Source organism: Myxine glutinosa, chromosome 2 (genome assembly GCF_964187855.1).
Source record: "Myxine glutinosa chromosome 2, kmMyxGlut1.1, whole genome shotgun sequence".
In the NCBI taxonomy this organism is placed as follows: Eukaryota; Metazoa; Chordata; class Myxini; order Myxiniformes; family Myxinidae; genus Myxine; species Myxine glutinosa.
In genome coordinates, this window is record NC_136262.1 from 256807107 (window position 1) to 256822737 (window position 15631).

At 44.1% G+C, this 15631-nt stretch overlaps 1 protein-coding gene across 11 annotated transcripts in view; it reads right to left on the reverse strand.

Moving 5' to 3' along the window:
• The window catches only part of LOC137420630 (inositol hexakisphosphate and diphosphoinositol-pentakisphosphate kinase 2), a 196018-nt gene that overhangs the window by 109081 nt on the left and 71306 nt on the right, over nt 1-15631 (reverse strand). For 5 of the 11 annotated variants that reach the window (XM_078772472.1, XM_068105857.2, XM_078772470.1 and 2 more), the window contains exons 15-19: nt 11144-11269; nt 10720-10776; nt 6640-6761; nt 4486-4668; nt 4207-4348 (exon numbers count right to left, since the gene is read on the reverse strand). In XM_078772472.1, the coding sequence (XP_078628598.1) occupies nt 4207-4348; nt 4486-4668; nt 6640-6761; nt 10720-10776; nt 11144-11269 (630 nt within the window). The remainder of the gene's footprint in view (nt 1-4206; nt 4349-4485; nt 4669-6639; nt 6762-10719; nt 10777-11143; nt 11270-15631) is intronic. The other 6 variants (XM_078772474.1, XM_078772473.1, XM_068105859.2 and 3 more) reach the window with 2 other exon arrangements.

Below are 15631 nucleotides of genomic sequence, written 5' to 3' on the forward strand. Positions count from 1 at the left end.
ACAAAAGTTAAACTTTGTTACATGGACATGATGACAATGCAGTTCTGACTGAGTTGAGTTGAGTTTTGAGAGAAATCAAATCTGAAACTGTTATTGAGATTCAAATTCTAAAAATACATTATTAAAAAGTTTAAGTTGATTTACTTGTTCTGTCAAACAAAGGCTAAACTTTGTTACATGGCCATGATGACAATGCAGTTCTGAGTTGAGTTTTCTGAAACTGTTTATATTCTAAAAATACATTATTAAAAAGTTTAAGTTGATTTACTTGTTCTGTCAGCAACATTTCCCTGCCCGTTTAAGTTACCGACATACTTTGCCTTTGTGCCCACAATAATAATTCTAGATTGCCTTGGTGCCCCCCAAACCCAAAAGAAAATGCCTTGGTGCCCCCCAAACCCAAAAGAAAATGCCTTGGTGCCCCAAAAAAATTGAAGTCATCAAAGGCAAACATTGCTGTGCCCTCCCTACAGAGTAATTCAACCCCTGGACTTGGCCATTCCAGAACCCTCCATTTCTTTCTTTTCAGCCATTCCTTGGTGGATTTACTGGTATGTTTAGGGTCATTGTCATGTTGCAATGTCCACCTTCGGTTGAGCTTCAACTTTCTGACAGATGGCCTCACATTATCCTCAAGCACCCTCTGGTACAATGAAGAATTCATAGTGGATTCTATGATGGTGAGCTGCCCAGGCCCTGATGAAGCAAAGCTGCCCCAAACCATAATATTTCCACCACCATGCTATACAGTTGGTATCAGGTTCTTGTGCTCAAATGCTGTCTTTGGTTTTCGCCAAACATGTCTTCTGGTACTGTGGCCAAATAGCTCTACCTTTGACTCATCTGTCCAGAGCACATTGTTCCAGAAGTGCTGGTCTTTGCCGAGGTGTTCATTGGCAAACTTTAGTCTTGCCCTGATGTTCTTTCTGGACAACAAAGGTTTCCTCCTGGCACACCTCCCATGTCGATCAAATTTGTGCAGACTCTTTCTAATGGTAGACTCGTGCACTTTGACATCAACAGTGGCAAGAGCGACCTGTAGGTCCCGTGATGACATTCTGGGCTTCTTAGAGACTTCGTTCAGCATCTTGCGGTCTGCTCTCGGGCTGAACTTGCTGGGGCGGCCTGGCCTGAACAAGTTGGCAGTTGTTTGGAATCTTCTCCACTTGTAGATGATCTTCCGGACAGTTGAATGATTGATTTCAAATTGTTTGGAGATCTTTTTAAATCCCTTCCAACATAACCTTCTTTCTGAAGGCCTCAGAGAGCTCTTTTGATTTAGGCATGGTGACGCCGCACACTTCAAGAACAAACAGCAAACCAAACGAAATGTCTGAGGTTTAAATAAGACAGGTTCCTCCAAGATCCTCTCTAATGATGTTCTAATCATTTGCACCTGAGCTGGTGCACGTCATTCTAATTTTAGGTATTTGAAGTAGTGATAAATGTAGGGGTGTACTTACTTTTTCCACATGCGAAATTTGCATTTATGTTTATTTAAATTATATAATGGACTACAAAATGTAAATGTTTCATGATATTTGTTATATTATATCACCTTTATCTATCAATATTGTTGAAATGAAGATCAAATAGCTGTATGTTGAAATATGTTGAAAAAATCAAAACCTTACATGGGGTGTACTTACTTTTTCACATGACTGTATCTCTGCCTACAAGTATACTCAAACAAGACAGAATCACCTTGAAATGCAGCACGTGCTCACAGATAACCTGTTTTAGTGCAACGTGTACCGTTTGACACCACATCACATGACCAGAGGGGAAAGAAATGTGAACAACTGGAAGATATAATTTGACAGGAACATGTTTCTGGGTATGCCTCTGGCCGAGTTAGAGGTAAACCTACTGTTATTGTTACGTTTGATCTAAATTAAAGGTCAGATGAGAGCGAGCACGAGAAAGAAGAGAGATAAAAGAGAGATAAGTATAAGAGAGACACCACCGGATGTTTCTAACTCATGTTATGATCTTCAAATTGATTTTCAAATGGCACATGCCCCGTTGAACCCAAATTTGAATCAGTTGATCCATGTATTACAGTTAATACTTGTGCCACGTTTTGGTGAAATCCCTTCATTTCACAAGTTATTGTGGTAATAAAATTGTTTTCAATTAAAGGGAACATGCCCTTGACCTTTGTTCTTTTGAACTCAAAATGTAATCAGTTCAAATTTGTATTACGGGTCTATACCTATGTCAGGTTTGGTTGAAATCTCTTCAAAAGTTCACAAGTTATCATTGCAACAAGGATTTTCAATTGAAGCTCACATGACCTCAGAGCTAAGACTCTTTTTTTTCCGACAACATCTAAGGCTCGTGGAGCTGCCTCTTACACACGACATACAGACACGACACAACAAAGGTTGGACGAGACAAACAGCCACAGAGTTTGGAGGAGGTGCAGACACTTCCTGGGGTACCCTGGGTACCAGCCACGTCACAACAATGGCGCCGCCTTTTTCACCGCACTGAGCAAGGCATTTCCTGACGAGGAATTTCTTACTCCTCATCAATTCCTACCTAAGAGGATTGCTCGAGCTCTATCTTTTAAAATACTGAACGTCAAGCACGAAAGCAGCATGTAGCATTTTTTAAGTCATTGGTATAACTTGACCAGGGTTTGAATCACCGACCTCTCAGACTCTTGAGCGGATTATGTCACCATTACACCACCGCCAAGTTGCTCTTTCACGAGCCTCTATCTTGTATAAAAAAAAAAAAAAAAAAAAAAAAAACTCAAAATCTAATCGGCTTGTTATTGTCGCCAAAGCAACTTGTCCACCAATTTTAGGCATTACTCGTCCATAACTTTTTTAATTTAAATTTTTTATCTGTTGCTTTTCGCCCGATCTCTCAATGGTGAAGAATCAGTTGTTAATTAAATAATTATCGTGTCCAAATCCATATACAGATCTTCACCAAAATCGAATCGATTCATCCTTGTCACACACCCAACCTGTCCACCAAGTTTCGTCCAAACCCATCCACAACTTTTTGAGATATCGTGCTATGTATCGGTTTAACCCCCTCTGGGTTGGTGCTCCTGCCTCACACCTAGCTCGTCTTCACACTGTTGAAACCAAAGCTTTCAGAATCATTGGAATCTCTCGTGATGAAGCTAACTCGCAGGGCCTTTCACTCACTCACCGCAGGCAGGTTGGTTGTCTTTCTGTCTTCTACCGACTCCTCTCCGGCCTTGCTCCCCCAGATCTATCTGTGCTCTGTCCCCCAAATATTCCTAGAGGCCACACAAGATCTGCCAGCAACCCTCTTCTGGTTAAACTGCCAAAATCAAGACTCTCTGCTCACCTTCACTCTTTCAATCCCCTTTTCTCCCACCTCTGGAACAAACTCACTCACTCTCTTCAATCCCACTCCTCCCTCCAGGTCTTCAAAACAGCTGTTCACCACCATCTCTTATCTTCCCCCATCCAAAACCTTGATCTTTTCTACCCCGGTTAATTCACCCCAAATCCACTTTTTTGAAATACTGACTTCTTTCCTGGAAGTCCTCGCAGTGTCCATGTGTTTTTTTTCACCTCTCCCAAACCTTCCCATGCCTCCTTCCCCCAAGCCCCCTCCCTCGTACAGATCTCCCAATGTCCCTGCGCTCGAATGTTGTACTTGTGTGCTTCCCTCTCTCTCCCCATCTTGTCTCCCGCTCCCTTTATCATATGTTTCATGTGTCAGTTTGTCTTTTTGTGATCAATATTAGCTCTTACACGAGCCTTGATCTTGTATACAAAAATAAAAATAAAAACCCCATCACTCAATGGTGAAGAATCACTTAAACATTAAATAATTCTTGTATCCGAATCCATATTCAGATATTCACCAAAATATAATAATTTCGTCCTCGTCACAAACACTACCACTCCGCCAAATTTCTTCCGAATCCGTCCCCAACTTTTTGAGATATCCTGTTCACAGACAGACAGATAAACAGACAGGGGTGAAAACATAACCTCCATCCACCTTTGGTAGCGGAGGTAAAAAGAGAATAATTCTTTTGTTAAAAGACAGACCTCAGATATTATGCAAGTACGTTTAAAGACCAAAAGGAAAGAATAATTAATGTCATTCATTTGGAATAATTAAGGGAAATATTTGAATGCAGCACTCGTTCGTAAGAATAATGGGTGGCATGTCCTAGTTACTAGGTGCTCAGGGCAGCAGGCCTACCACCAGCAGTAGGTTTTTCAAGCCTTTGCCGAAGTTGAGAAGTGAGGCTCTGAATGTGCGCATACATGCTGTCACATGTACGCACTGAGTTGCGAATCGCCTGCATGGATCGTATGACTGAAGAACTACCTGTCGACGCCAGCTGCATCCAAGGAGCAAACACAAACCACAATGAGTCTGGGAGTAAAATGGAAGTGAGGAGATGACCAAGGAAAACAAAAACATGATGGCACAATGAGAGGAAGAATGGAGTGGGTAAGCAGGGAAAATGAGCCATACCTTGCTGTAGGCTTGCTCATCAAAATCTTCATCCCTCTGTAGAATATCATGCAAACAAGCTTTTACAGCTTGCTGGCAAGTGCTGAGTGAGTCATGATGACTATCCAGAAGACCGTTCATGTTTGCGCTCTTTACCATCTGCACTAGGATAGGTGTCAGTTCACCCTCCAGTGCCAGAAGGCCCTGAGCCACAAAGAGCAAGACATGCTGTAATCGACTTGATTATTTGTCAATAGTGAGCAAATCTGTCGATAGTGATCCGCGTTTTGAGTTGGTGCGAGATCATTACTCAGAATCCGAAACAAAATACCGTATGAATAAATATTGTAAATGTTATTTGAAACACACTGACACTGTTACGTATAGGCTGACTTGATAATGTGCAAAAGCAGCAGGACAAGAAAAAAATAGGGCCAATACCCCTGGGCACTCACCTGGTTGAATAAAGCAGTAAACTATACCATGAAAGGCATTTTAAACACTATCACAGTATATTAAACTAATTCCAATGGTTGCTAGGAGACAGTGCAGCTTGTAGAATCATAATCATTTGATCTATTTTGTGGGGAAACCGCCCCTGCCCTCCCCCTCCGTAGACCCCCTTAGACCCCGATTTTTCCAATGTCATGAAACTTTAGTACATCATGGGTGATGGAGGTTGTGGTCAACTTTCATTGAAATAGTGTGTGTAGTTTCGGAGAAGGGAGCAAATACCTACTTTGGGGGCTCAAACCCCCCGTAGACCTCCTTAGAGCTCAATTTTTTAAATGCCATGAACAAACTTTGGTACATCACAGGTGATGAAGATTCTGGTCAAGTTTCATCAGAATTGCATGTGCAGTTTCTGAGAAGAAAGCAAATACCTATTTTGGGGAGCAACCCCTTCCCTCCACCACTCCTCCCCTCCCCGCCACATAGACCTTGTTCGGGCCTGATTTTTTTTTTTAATAGCATGAACAAACTTTGGTACATCACTTTTTTCCCACCTCGTCCACAACCTTTTGTGATATATATCGTGCTATATATTGTTTTCAGTCCTATCTCTCAATGGTGAAGAATCATTTGGTGAAGTCAGGGAAGTGACCAAGAACCCAATGACCATTCTGGCAGAACTACAGCATCACTTGGTTGAGATGGGAGAACCTGCTGGAAAAACAAGTCGCTGCAGCACTTTACAAATCTAGGCTTTATGGGAGAGTGGCCAGATGAAAGCCACTTGTGAGAAAAAGGGACATGACAGAAGGCCTGGAGTTTGCAAAAAGGCACATGTAGGACGATGAGAGCATGAGGCAAAATATTCTGTGGTCTGATGAGATGAAAACTGAACTCTTTGGCTTGAATGCAAAGCGCTTCGTCCGTCTGGTGGAAACTGAGCACAGCTCACCACCCATGTAACACCATCCACACTGTGAAGCATGGTGATGGCAGGCAGCATCATGCTATGGGGATGCTTTTCAGCAGCAGGTACTTTTCAGCGGCAGTGGCAAAGAGACTTGTAAGAATAGAGGAAACAATGAATGGAGCTAAATACAGGCAAATCCTTGAGGAGAACCTGCTTCACAGTGAAAAAGATCTTAGACTGCGGCAAAAATTTACGTTCCAACAGGACAATGCCCCCAAGCATACAGCCAAAGCAACAATGGAATGGCTTCAGAACAAGAACATGAAAGTCATTGAGTGGTCCAGACAAAGCTCAGACTTGAATCCCATTGAGAATCTGTAGAAAGACTTGAAGATTGCTGTTCACCAACGCTCCATATCCAACTTGACTGAGCTTGAGCAAATCTGCAAGGAAGAATGGGAGAAACTTCCAAAATCCAGATGTGCAAAACTGATACAGACATACCCAAGAAGCCTTGAAGCTGAAATCCCTGTCAAAGGTGCTTCTTCAAAGTATTGATTCAGGGGGTTGAATACTTATGTAAATTAGATATTTCTGTATTTATTTATTTAATTATTTCATTAAAACAATTGAAAGCAAAAGTTCCACTGTGACATTATGGGGTATTGTAGGTAGATCACTGACAAAAAAAATCTCAATTTAATCCATTTAAAATTCAGGCTGTTGCACAACAAAAGGTGAATAAAGTCAAGGGGTGTGAATACTTTCTGAAGGCACTGTAAATTCATCAACAAAGGGAAAAACTTGCCAACCTTAGCAAAAGCAGCAGCCGTCATCTGCACACGACCCTCGTCCGAAGCATAGATCTTGAGGTCATGCCGGTAGGTGCTGTGCAGACGCAGCAGTCCACAGCCAGGAAACCCCGCGTAGTCCCCTATTCACCAGCAAAATAAAAGGCATTTTGACCAATAAGAAAATCTAGAACCGGCACAAAGACCAATTTGAGCTTTGCAGGATGGTTTCCAAACTCAGTTGTAAGAGCATGAAATGCACACTCAAACTAATCCTAGCTTTTGGTAAGCCATGTTCCCATTTTCTTTATAATAAAAAGAGAGAAAATAAACAAAAAATATGGGAAAGGTAAGTGGGTAAAAGAAGGAATAAGAAAAGGTAAGGATGGCTAATGGGGCAATATACTAATGTGGATGACCAAATGACAGATGAATATGCAAACCAATTAGGAGAGCAATAGAATGACAGTGAGACAATGGGAATGGAAAAGAAAGTGCTAGCATGTGACAGCAAGTAATGAAGCAAGCAAAGGAAACTGAGAGTGAACAAAGGGTGCGAGCTGATGAGAGTGAGTACAAGGCTGGAGAGAAAAGTGTGGTCTGTCATCTTAGCCGATCACAAAACAAAACAACTAAATAAAACCCGAAGGTTTGGTTAGAAGGGGGAAGTGTAAAGTCACCATTCATCACGACGACGACATTGTTCCACAAAAAATGTATCTTTTCGAGCAAGCTAAAATGAATAGCAAAATGTTAGTGTAAAAACACTCAACCAATGAAAGGATTACACACCAAAGAATTTTTTTGCACATTTTGCATTGTCAAATTGAACAAGTAATCAGATTGCTCTTTGTGAAGTTTACATCACATCATAAGGAAATGACGGTGGAGGGGTTGCGGCGAGGGCGGCAAGGCATGTAGCCGGAGTCTAATTGCCTATATACGTGTTCCAGTGTTACTACGTTTTCAACGGCCATCTTTGGCATCCTTAGTGGTTTTGGATACATTTCCTAATCTGCTAGTGCCAGCTGGGCAGCCGTCGTTCACTCGCTGTGCCCAATACAGGTGCTCAACTGAACCAACTAAGCTACCTGAAACATCAACAAATGTGGATTCAAATTCAGACTCTGGTGTTCACCGTCACAGCGAGACGCAACAACCAAGTGTATAAATTATTCATAATGGGTTGTTACTGTTGAGATATTATCCAAGCTGGATGGCTCATATTTATAGAAAAGACGTGATATCTCGAAAGGTCCAAAATTACCTGAAAGAGCTGCAAAAAAAAACTCTTAGGCATACAGTCACGTGAAAAAGTAAGTACACCCCATGTAAAGTTTTGACTTTTCAACATATTTCAACATACAGCTATTTGATCTTCATTTCAAACATATTGATGGATAAAGGTGATATAATACAACAAATATCATGAAACATTTACATTTTGTAGTCCATTGTATGATTTAAATAAACATAAATGCAAATTTCGCATGTGGAAAAAGTAAGTACACCCTTGGCTCTAATAGGTGGTATTGCCCCATTTGGCAGAAACAACCTCAAGTAGGCGTTTCTTATAACTGTCTACCAGTCTCTGACATCGACTGGGAGAAATTTTTGCCCACTCCTCCATGCAGAATTCTTTCAGCTGTGTGATGTTTGAGGGGTTTCTTGCATGCACAGCTCGTTTCAAATCCCCCCACAACATCTCGATGGGATTTAGAATCGGGCTTTGACTTGGCCATTCCAGAATCCTCCATTTCTTTCTTTTCAGCCATTCCTTGGTGGATTTACTGCTATGTTTAGGGTCATTGTCATGTTGCAAGGTCCACCTTTGCTTGAGCTTCAACTTTCCAACAGATGGCCTCACATTATCCTCAAGCACCCTCTGGTACAATGAAGAATTCAAAGTGGATTCTATGATGGTGAGCTGCCCAGGCCCTGATGCAGCAAAGCTGCCCCAAACCATAATATTTCCACCACCATGCTTTACAGTTGGAATCAGGTTCTTGTGGTCAAATGCTGTCTTTGGTTTTCACCAAACATGTCTTCTGGTACTGTGGCCAAATAGCTCTACCATTGACTGATCTATCCAGAGCACATTGTTCCAGAAGTGCTGGTCTTTGCCTCGGTGTTCATAGGCAAACTTTAATCTTGCCCTGATGTTCTTTCTGGACAGCAAAGGTTTCCTCCTGGCACACCTCCCATGTAGATCAAATTTGTGCAACCTCTTTCTAATGGTAGACTCGTGCACTTTGGCATCAACAGTGGCAAGAGCTACTTGTAGGTCTCGTGATGACATTCTGGGGTTCTTCGAGACGTCTTTCAGCATCTTGCGGTCCGCTCTCGGGCTGAACTTTCTGGGGCGGCCTGGCCTGAACAAGTTGGCAGTTGTTTGGAATCTTCTCCACTTGTAGATGATCTTCCGGACAGTCGAATGATTGATTTCAAATTGTTTGGAGATCTTTTTAAATCCCTTCCCAGACTCGTAGGCATTTATAACCTGCTTTCTGAAGGCCTCAGAGAGCTCTTTTGATCGAGGCATGGTGACGCCGCACACGTCAACAACAATGAGCAAACCAAACTAAATGTCTGAGGTTTAAATAAGACAAGTTCCTCCAAGATCCTCTCTAACGATGTTCTAATCATTTGCACCTGAGCTGGTGCACCTGATTCTAATTTTAGGTATTTGAAGTAGTGATAAATGTAGGGGTGTACTTACTTTTTCCACATGCGAAATTTGCATTTATGTTTATTTAAATTATACAATGGACTACAAAATGTAAATGTTTCATGATATTTGTTACATTATATGACCTTTATCTATGAATATTGTTGAAATGAAGATCAAATAGCTGTATGTTGAAATATGTTGAAAAAGTCAAAACTTTACATGGGGTGTACTTACTTTTTCACGTGACTGTATATGGGGCTATCTACATATTACGTAGGCAAAAGACAAATTTTGCCCGCTTTTTACAAAAAATTATGCACAGTGATCCAAGGCTCATGGAGAAGCTTACACACAAATTACGTAAAGGACGACGATATCAGCCGACATCAGTACACTTCCACGTGAAACTCCAGGACACAAACAGACACTGGACAAACACATACAGTAAATGGGATTTTAATCTTGTTTCCCTCCAACATGAGCCAATGGGGTCAGATGGTCATGCTATATACATCGCTCTTCCCTACACTCATGTTGCACAGTTGCAATTACACTGCACTCATATTCAACTTGCTTGCCTTTCATTTCCTCCTGTCAGCCCCCGTTCCCTGTTTCTCAAATTTATTTTATTTTTCAATCCATCCCCCATTCGTTGCTTACAGAGTACGTAGATGGCCCCTTTTCTCCACTTAAATCACACCACAATTGTCACGCAAGACCTAAGCTTTCATTGTTAGAATATGTTAGATGTACCCTGGTTACACTGAAAGTTAACGAGATGAAAGGAAAAAAAACAAAACGTGGCAACGGCTCTAAGCTGTAAACAGGTAAGTATGATGTTGGTCGATCGCTGAGCAACAACAACTTCTTATGCACGGCACAGATCACATGCACACGAGACACGGCACACAGTTGAGTTAGGTTGGCTCCAAATAGTGCCACGCTACCCTTACCGCAGGCTACAGGAGAGAAGCCTCCAAAATCCTCGCTATTGTTAACTGCTGATCAGGACAAAGGGAGAAAATGAAAGGTGTGGAATAATAACTGTGAGAGAAACATATAAAGTACAAAAGGACAAGCTATAGGGTGAGGCCAAATTAAGGAGAACAATAGCTCGCAGGTAACAAATAGTGGTATCAACACTTGGGGCAAGGTGGATAGAGAAATCTGTGGATGATATAGACAGCTAGTAACAGTGTGGCATAAGCACAGTACAAATTGCCCTGCAATTAAGCAATGCAAGAGTGAAGGCAGCAATTGGAAAGTAGGCCCGTAGAAAAACAGCCAGAAACGAGTGGGTAAGCTTTTGCTGACAAATGTCCTCCAGAAATAAATGGCTGCTTGGAAAGCAGAAAGGAATAAGAGGTTTGTGCTCAAGCAGTGTGGCTCTTGTGAAGACAGGACAAGCAGTGTCAAATGCCTGGAGTTACCCACTGCACCTCCTTGGGTCCCTGTATGGAACTGTGGCGGCGTGCCGACCAGGGACTCTGTGGGAGCAGGGGACGCAGATATGATCATTGCCAGCGATTACACATAACGAGTACCACTCGTCCCAATGCAGTGGGGCACTGGCATGTCCTCCCGTACCACTGTACCACCACTAACTGACGTTGCAAAACGCTGCACCATATCTTCCAGTTGTCTGGTGTTTCGTGCTGTGTGGATAATTTCCAACAAAAAAAAATCTGGCAAGGTGAGGAAGTACTCAAACGTCATAATCTGCATGTCTTTTTGCATCATTGTAGGCAATCAATCAAGACACTTTTCCAGGTCATGTGATGAAGTGCATGTGTATGGCCCTGTGTGCAAGGGTGTCTAGATGAGTTGTGTCAGACGATGCAATGCATGGGGCACCTTGTCCCCCAGGATACATGCAACGAAAGGCGCGGCCCAGTTCTTCAGCCTGAACACGACCCGTCGGAGTAAGTTCTCCGCCCCACTTCAGCACCAACAGGAGGGATGGTTCTTCTCGCCTTGCATCTGCCACAAAATATCCACAACCACATCAGCAATGGGTTTTGGCAACAACGAGTCACAGCAAAGCTTATTGCTGTGAAGCACTTTTTTTCTTCTTTTTTTGTATACATAATCGAGGCTCGTGAAAGAGCTAACATTTATCACACAAACAAATCAAACAGACAAAGAACCAAAGTATATAAAAAGGGGAGCGGTAGACAAGATGGGGAGAGAAGGGGAAGCACATAAACACAACATTTGTGAGGGTCATCGAGAATGTGTGGGAGGGAGAGGGCTTGGGGGAGGCGGCGTGGGAAGGGGGGGGGGGGGGTGGGAGAAGTATAAAACACAAGGACACCAAGGACTTCCAGGAAATAAGTTGGTATTTCAAAAAAGAGGATTTGGGGTGAAATTAGCGGGGGTAGAAAAGATCAAGGTTTTGGATGGGGGAAGATAAGAGATGGTGGTGAACAGCTGTTTTAAAGACCTGGAGGGAGGAGTGGAATTGAAGGGAGTGGGGGAGTTTGTTCCAGAGGCAGGGGAAAAGAGGCATGAAAGAGTGAAGGTGAGCAGAGAGTCTTCATTTTGGCAGTTTAACCATAAGAGGGTTGCAGGCAGATCTTGTGCGACCTTTAGGAATATCTGGGGGACAGAGCCCAGAGAGAGCTGGAGGAGCAAGGCCGGAGAGGAGTCGGTAGAAGACAGAAAGACCACCAACCTGCCTGCGGTGAGTAAGTGAAAGGCCCTCGGAGGTAACTTCATCACGGGAGATTCCAATGATTCTGAACGCTTTGGTTTCAACAGCATGAAGACGAGCTAGGTGTGAGGCAGGAGCACCAGCCCAGAGGGGAGAGCAGTATTCCATTGAGCTGCGGATGAAAGCCTTGTATGTGGTGAGGAGCTCAGGTGTGCCAAGGAAGGACTTCGCACGACGGAGGATGCCCAGTCGGCGACTGGCTTTGGAGGCCAGATTTGAAATGTGGTTTTCCCAGGAAAGATCATGGCAGATAGTGAGACCCAAAAGCTTGAGTGACAGAACTTCTTGAAGAGGATTATTCAGAAAGTGGATGGGAGGGTTGTCCAGTCGGTCTTTTCGGAGAGACATCGTAAGAGTGTGAGATTTGTCAGGATTGAAAGACATGTTCCACTTCCTTGCCCAGTCAGTGATTTTGTCCAGGTCTGCAGAGAGTGAGGAGGCTGCAGACTGCCGATCTGAGGGATGAGGAATGGAGCGGCAGAGAGTGGAGTCATCAGCAAAGAGATAGAGAGGATTTTCAAGAGAGTCGGAGAGATCATTGATGAAGACCAGAAAAAGCACAGGGCCCAGAACACTGCCTTGGGGAACTCCACCTTGAACAGGAAGAGGAGATGAGAGAAACCCATTCAGGGCCACACGTTGACTACGACTAGAGAGGAAGTCCGCCAGCCATGCGTGGAGATTTCCATGGATACCAAAGGAGGAGAGTTTGGTGCACAGAGCGGGGTGCCAGACCGTATCGAAGGCACGTGATATGTCGAGGGAGACGGCTCTAATTTCCTGTTTGGCATTGAGGACCTCCATCCATTGTTGAGACAGCAGAAGCAGCATGTCCAGAGTAGAGTGACCTGGTCTGAAACCAACTTGATGATCAGAGATCAAGCCATTGGAGAAGAGGAAAGATTTCATATCCGAAGCAATGATGGATTCCATGACTTTGCTGATAATTGGGAGAAGGCTGAATGGTCTGTAGTTGCTAGGATCTGTTTTTGCACCTTTTTTTGTGTAAAGCGGTGATGTTGTCTGATTTCCAAGCAGATGGCAGTTGACATTGAGCAAAAGAGAGGGTGAAGAGAACAGAGAGAGGGAGTGAAAGAGCGTTAGATCAGGATTTTAGGACCCGTGCGCTGATGCCGTCAGGTCCAGTTGCAGAATCAGAGTCGAGGGTTGACAGAAACTTTTCTACCTTGTCAGGAGAAAAGGACACAGAGTCCAGGAGCAGCTGGGAAAACTGGGTACGGTGGGTACAGAGAGGGATGGGTTTGGGACACAAGATTTAGAGGCAAACACAGAGTTGAGGCATTCAGCTTTTTCACGTGCGGAGTCAGCTGTGTAGCCGTTTGAGGTAAGGGAGGGGATGGAGGGGGAACAAACACCAGAAACAGGTTTGACCAGAAGCCACCAGGATTTGGAAGAGGGAGACAGATAAGAGAGTTCGGTCTTGAGAACGGAGAGATATTGTTTCCTGGCTCTCCGGAGGGTGGACACACACTTGTTTCGGGCTTTGTGAAAGGAAATGAGATTTCCTTCCGTTGGATTTGCTTTCCAGGAGACGAAGGCAAGTTGTTTCTGGGCAACAGCCTCACCACAAGATTCCGTGTACCATGGACAGGAGGAAGGGCATGACAACTGAAGACGAGATGGGATAAATCTGTGCATGAGAGAGACCAATTTACTTTTGAAGAATTCCCAGGATGAGTTGATGTCAGAGGTGGTCGAGATGGGAGACCAGTCCAGATGATTAATGGCTGCTTGAAGACCGTGCCAGTTGGCCTGAGTGAAATGCCAGACTCATCGACGCTGAAGAGGCTCCCTGAGAATGGTCAGAGAGATATCCACTTTAACAAGCACATGATCAGATGAGCCCTTTGGAGCAGAAGAAGAGCAGCAGACATTTTCAGGGAAGTTAGTCATAACCAAGTCCAGAAGAGAAGATGCTCCGTTGACTGAGATCCGGGTCGGGAAATTGACAGATTGTGTCAGTCCCAGTGAGTCGCAGAAGTCCTTTGCTGAGGAACCATGGCTGGTGAGAGAGGAACCCACACCCAGCCAACTGGCATGGTGACAATTGAAATCACCACATATGAGGAAGAGAGAGTTGGGATGAGTAGATAGAAGTTGGTCCATATTATCAGACAGCGAGATGTAGATGGAGTCATCACTGTTTGGTGGACGGTACAACACACATATGAACAAGAGGTGGGAGCGAAGGGGAAGCCGTAGCCAGAGGTATTCCTGGGGGTGAGGTGGAGAGAGGGCAGTAAAGAGAGTTTTTGATAAAGATAGCAACGCCACCTCCAGGACAAGGCTCAGGTCTATCATACCGGAGGAGGGAGTAACCCGGGAGAGATACTAAGGAATCAGAGACGTCATGGAGGAAAGTTTCTGTTAAGCAGATCACGTCTGGTTTGTCAGAAGCAACCTGTATGGAGAGATCAGTTAAGTTTGAACGAAGGCCCCGGATGTTTGAGGTCCATACCGTTAATGAAGAGGAAGGGGGAGCATCGGATACAGAATATGGGGGAGGAGGGGTAGGGTAAGATATGGAAGAGGAGGAAGAGGTCGGGAGAACTGTTGGAGGTGTGTCAGAGATTTCAGAATAGCTCTGAGAAAGGGAAGGATGGGGTGGACAAAAGGTTTGATGGTGATTGGGTGAGGCACAATGAGGGGTTTTTTTAGGAGGGGGAAGAGCGAAGCAGGAGGTTGGGGGAGATGGAGGTGAGAGTTGGAAGGGGGAAGAAGCGGGGAGGACGCTTTGAGGAGGAGGCATGAGAGGAGGGAAAAGGAGAAGTAATGAGAGTGGGGAGATTTGAAGGGGAGGGGCGACGGGGGAGTTTATGAGGGGAGGGGTTAGGGGGGAGTTAAGGAGGGAAGGGACAAGGGGAGGGATTTGAAAGGGATGGGAGATGGGGGAGATTTGGAGGGGAGGGGTGAGGGGGAGTCTTGGAGGGGAGGGGTGTGGGGGGGAGTTTAGGAGGGAAGGGGCAAGGGGGAGATTTGAAAGGGATGGGTGATGGGGAGGATTTGGAGGGGAGGGGCAAGGGGAAGATTTGAAAGGGATGGGTGATGGGGAAGATTTGGAGGGGAGGGGTGATGGGGAAGTTTTGGAGGGGAGGGGTGATGGGGAAGTTTTGGAAGGGATGGGGTGATGGGGAAGATTTGGAGGGGAGGGTGACATTGGATTTTGGAAAGTGTACGATTAATGGGAAACAAACAATTATTGCAAAATGAGTTTCTTGTGACCTTCGAGTTAAAAATACATTTAAGGACGCTGGATGGGGGGTGGAGTGCAGGTGAGTTTAGGGAATGTAGAAAAGAGGCACTGTAAGAGATGGAATTTTTGTTTGGGATGAACAGATTTGGTGAGCAAGTCGAAAGCAACCTTTTAAAGAAGAAGAAAAAGGTGTTATAATATACGACAGAATACAGTACTTCAGGGGAAACTTTAAACATTTTTTAATTGAGCAGTGAAAACTATCTGGGGAAGAGGGGGAGAAACACGTGGTCGAAGAACGAACGAACGAATAAGAACAACGAATAAGAACAGAGAAGGAAATGTTTTTTTTGGGGGGTTTTTTTGTTTTTTTGAGTTGAGATTTTAAACAAGGAAGTCAGCTATGGGGGTGAAA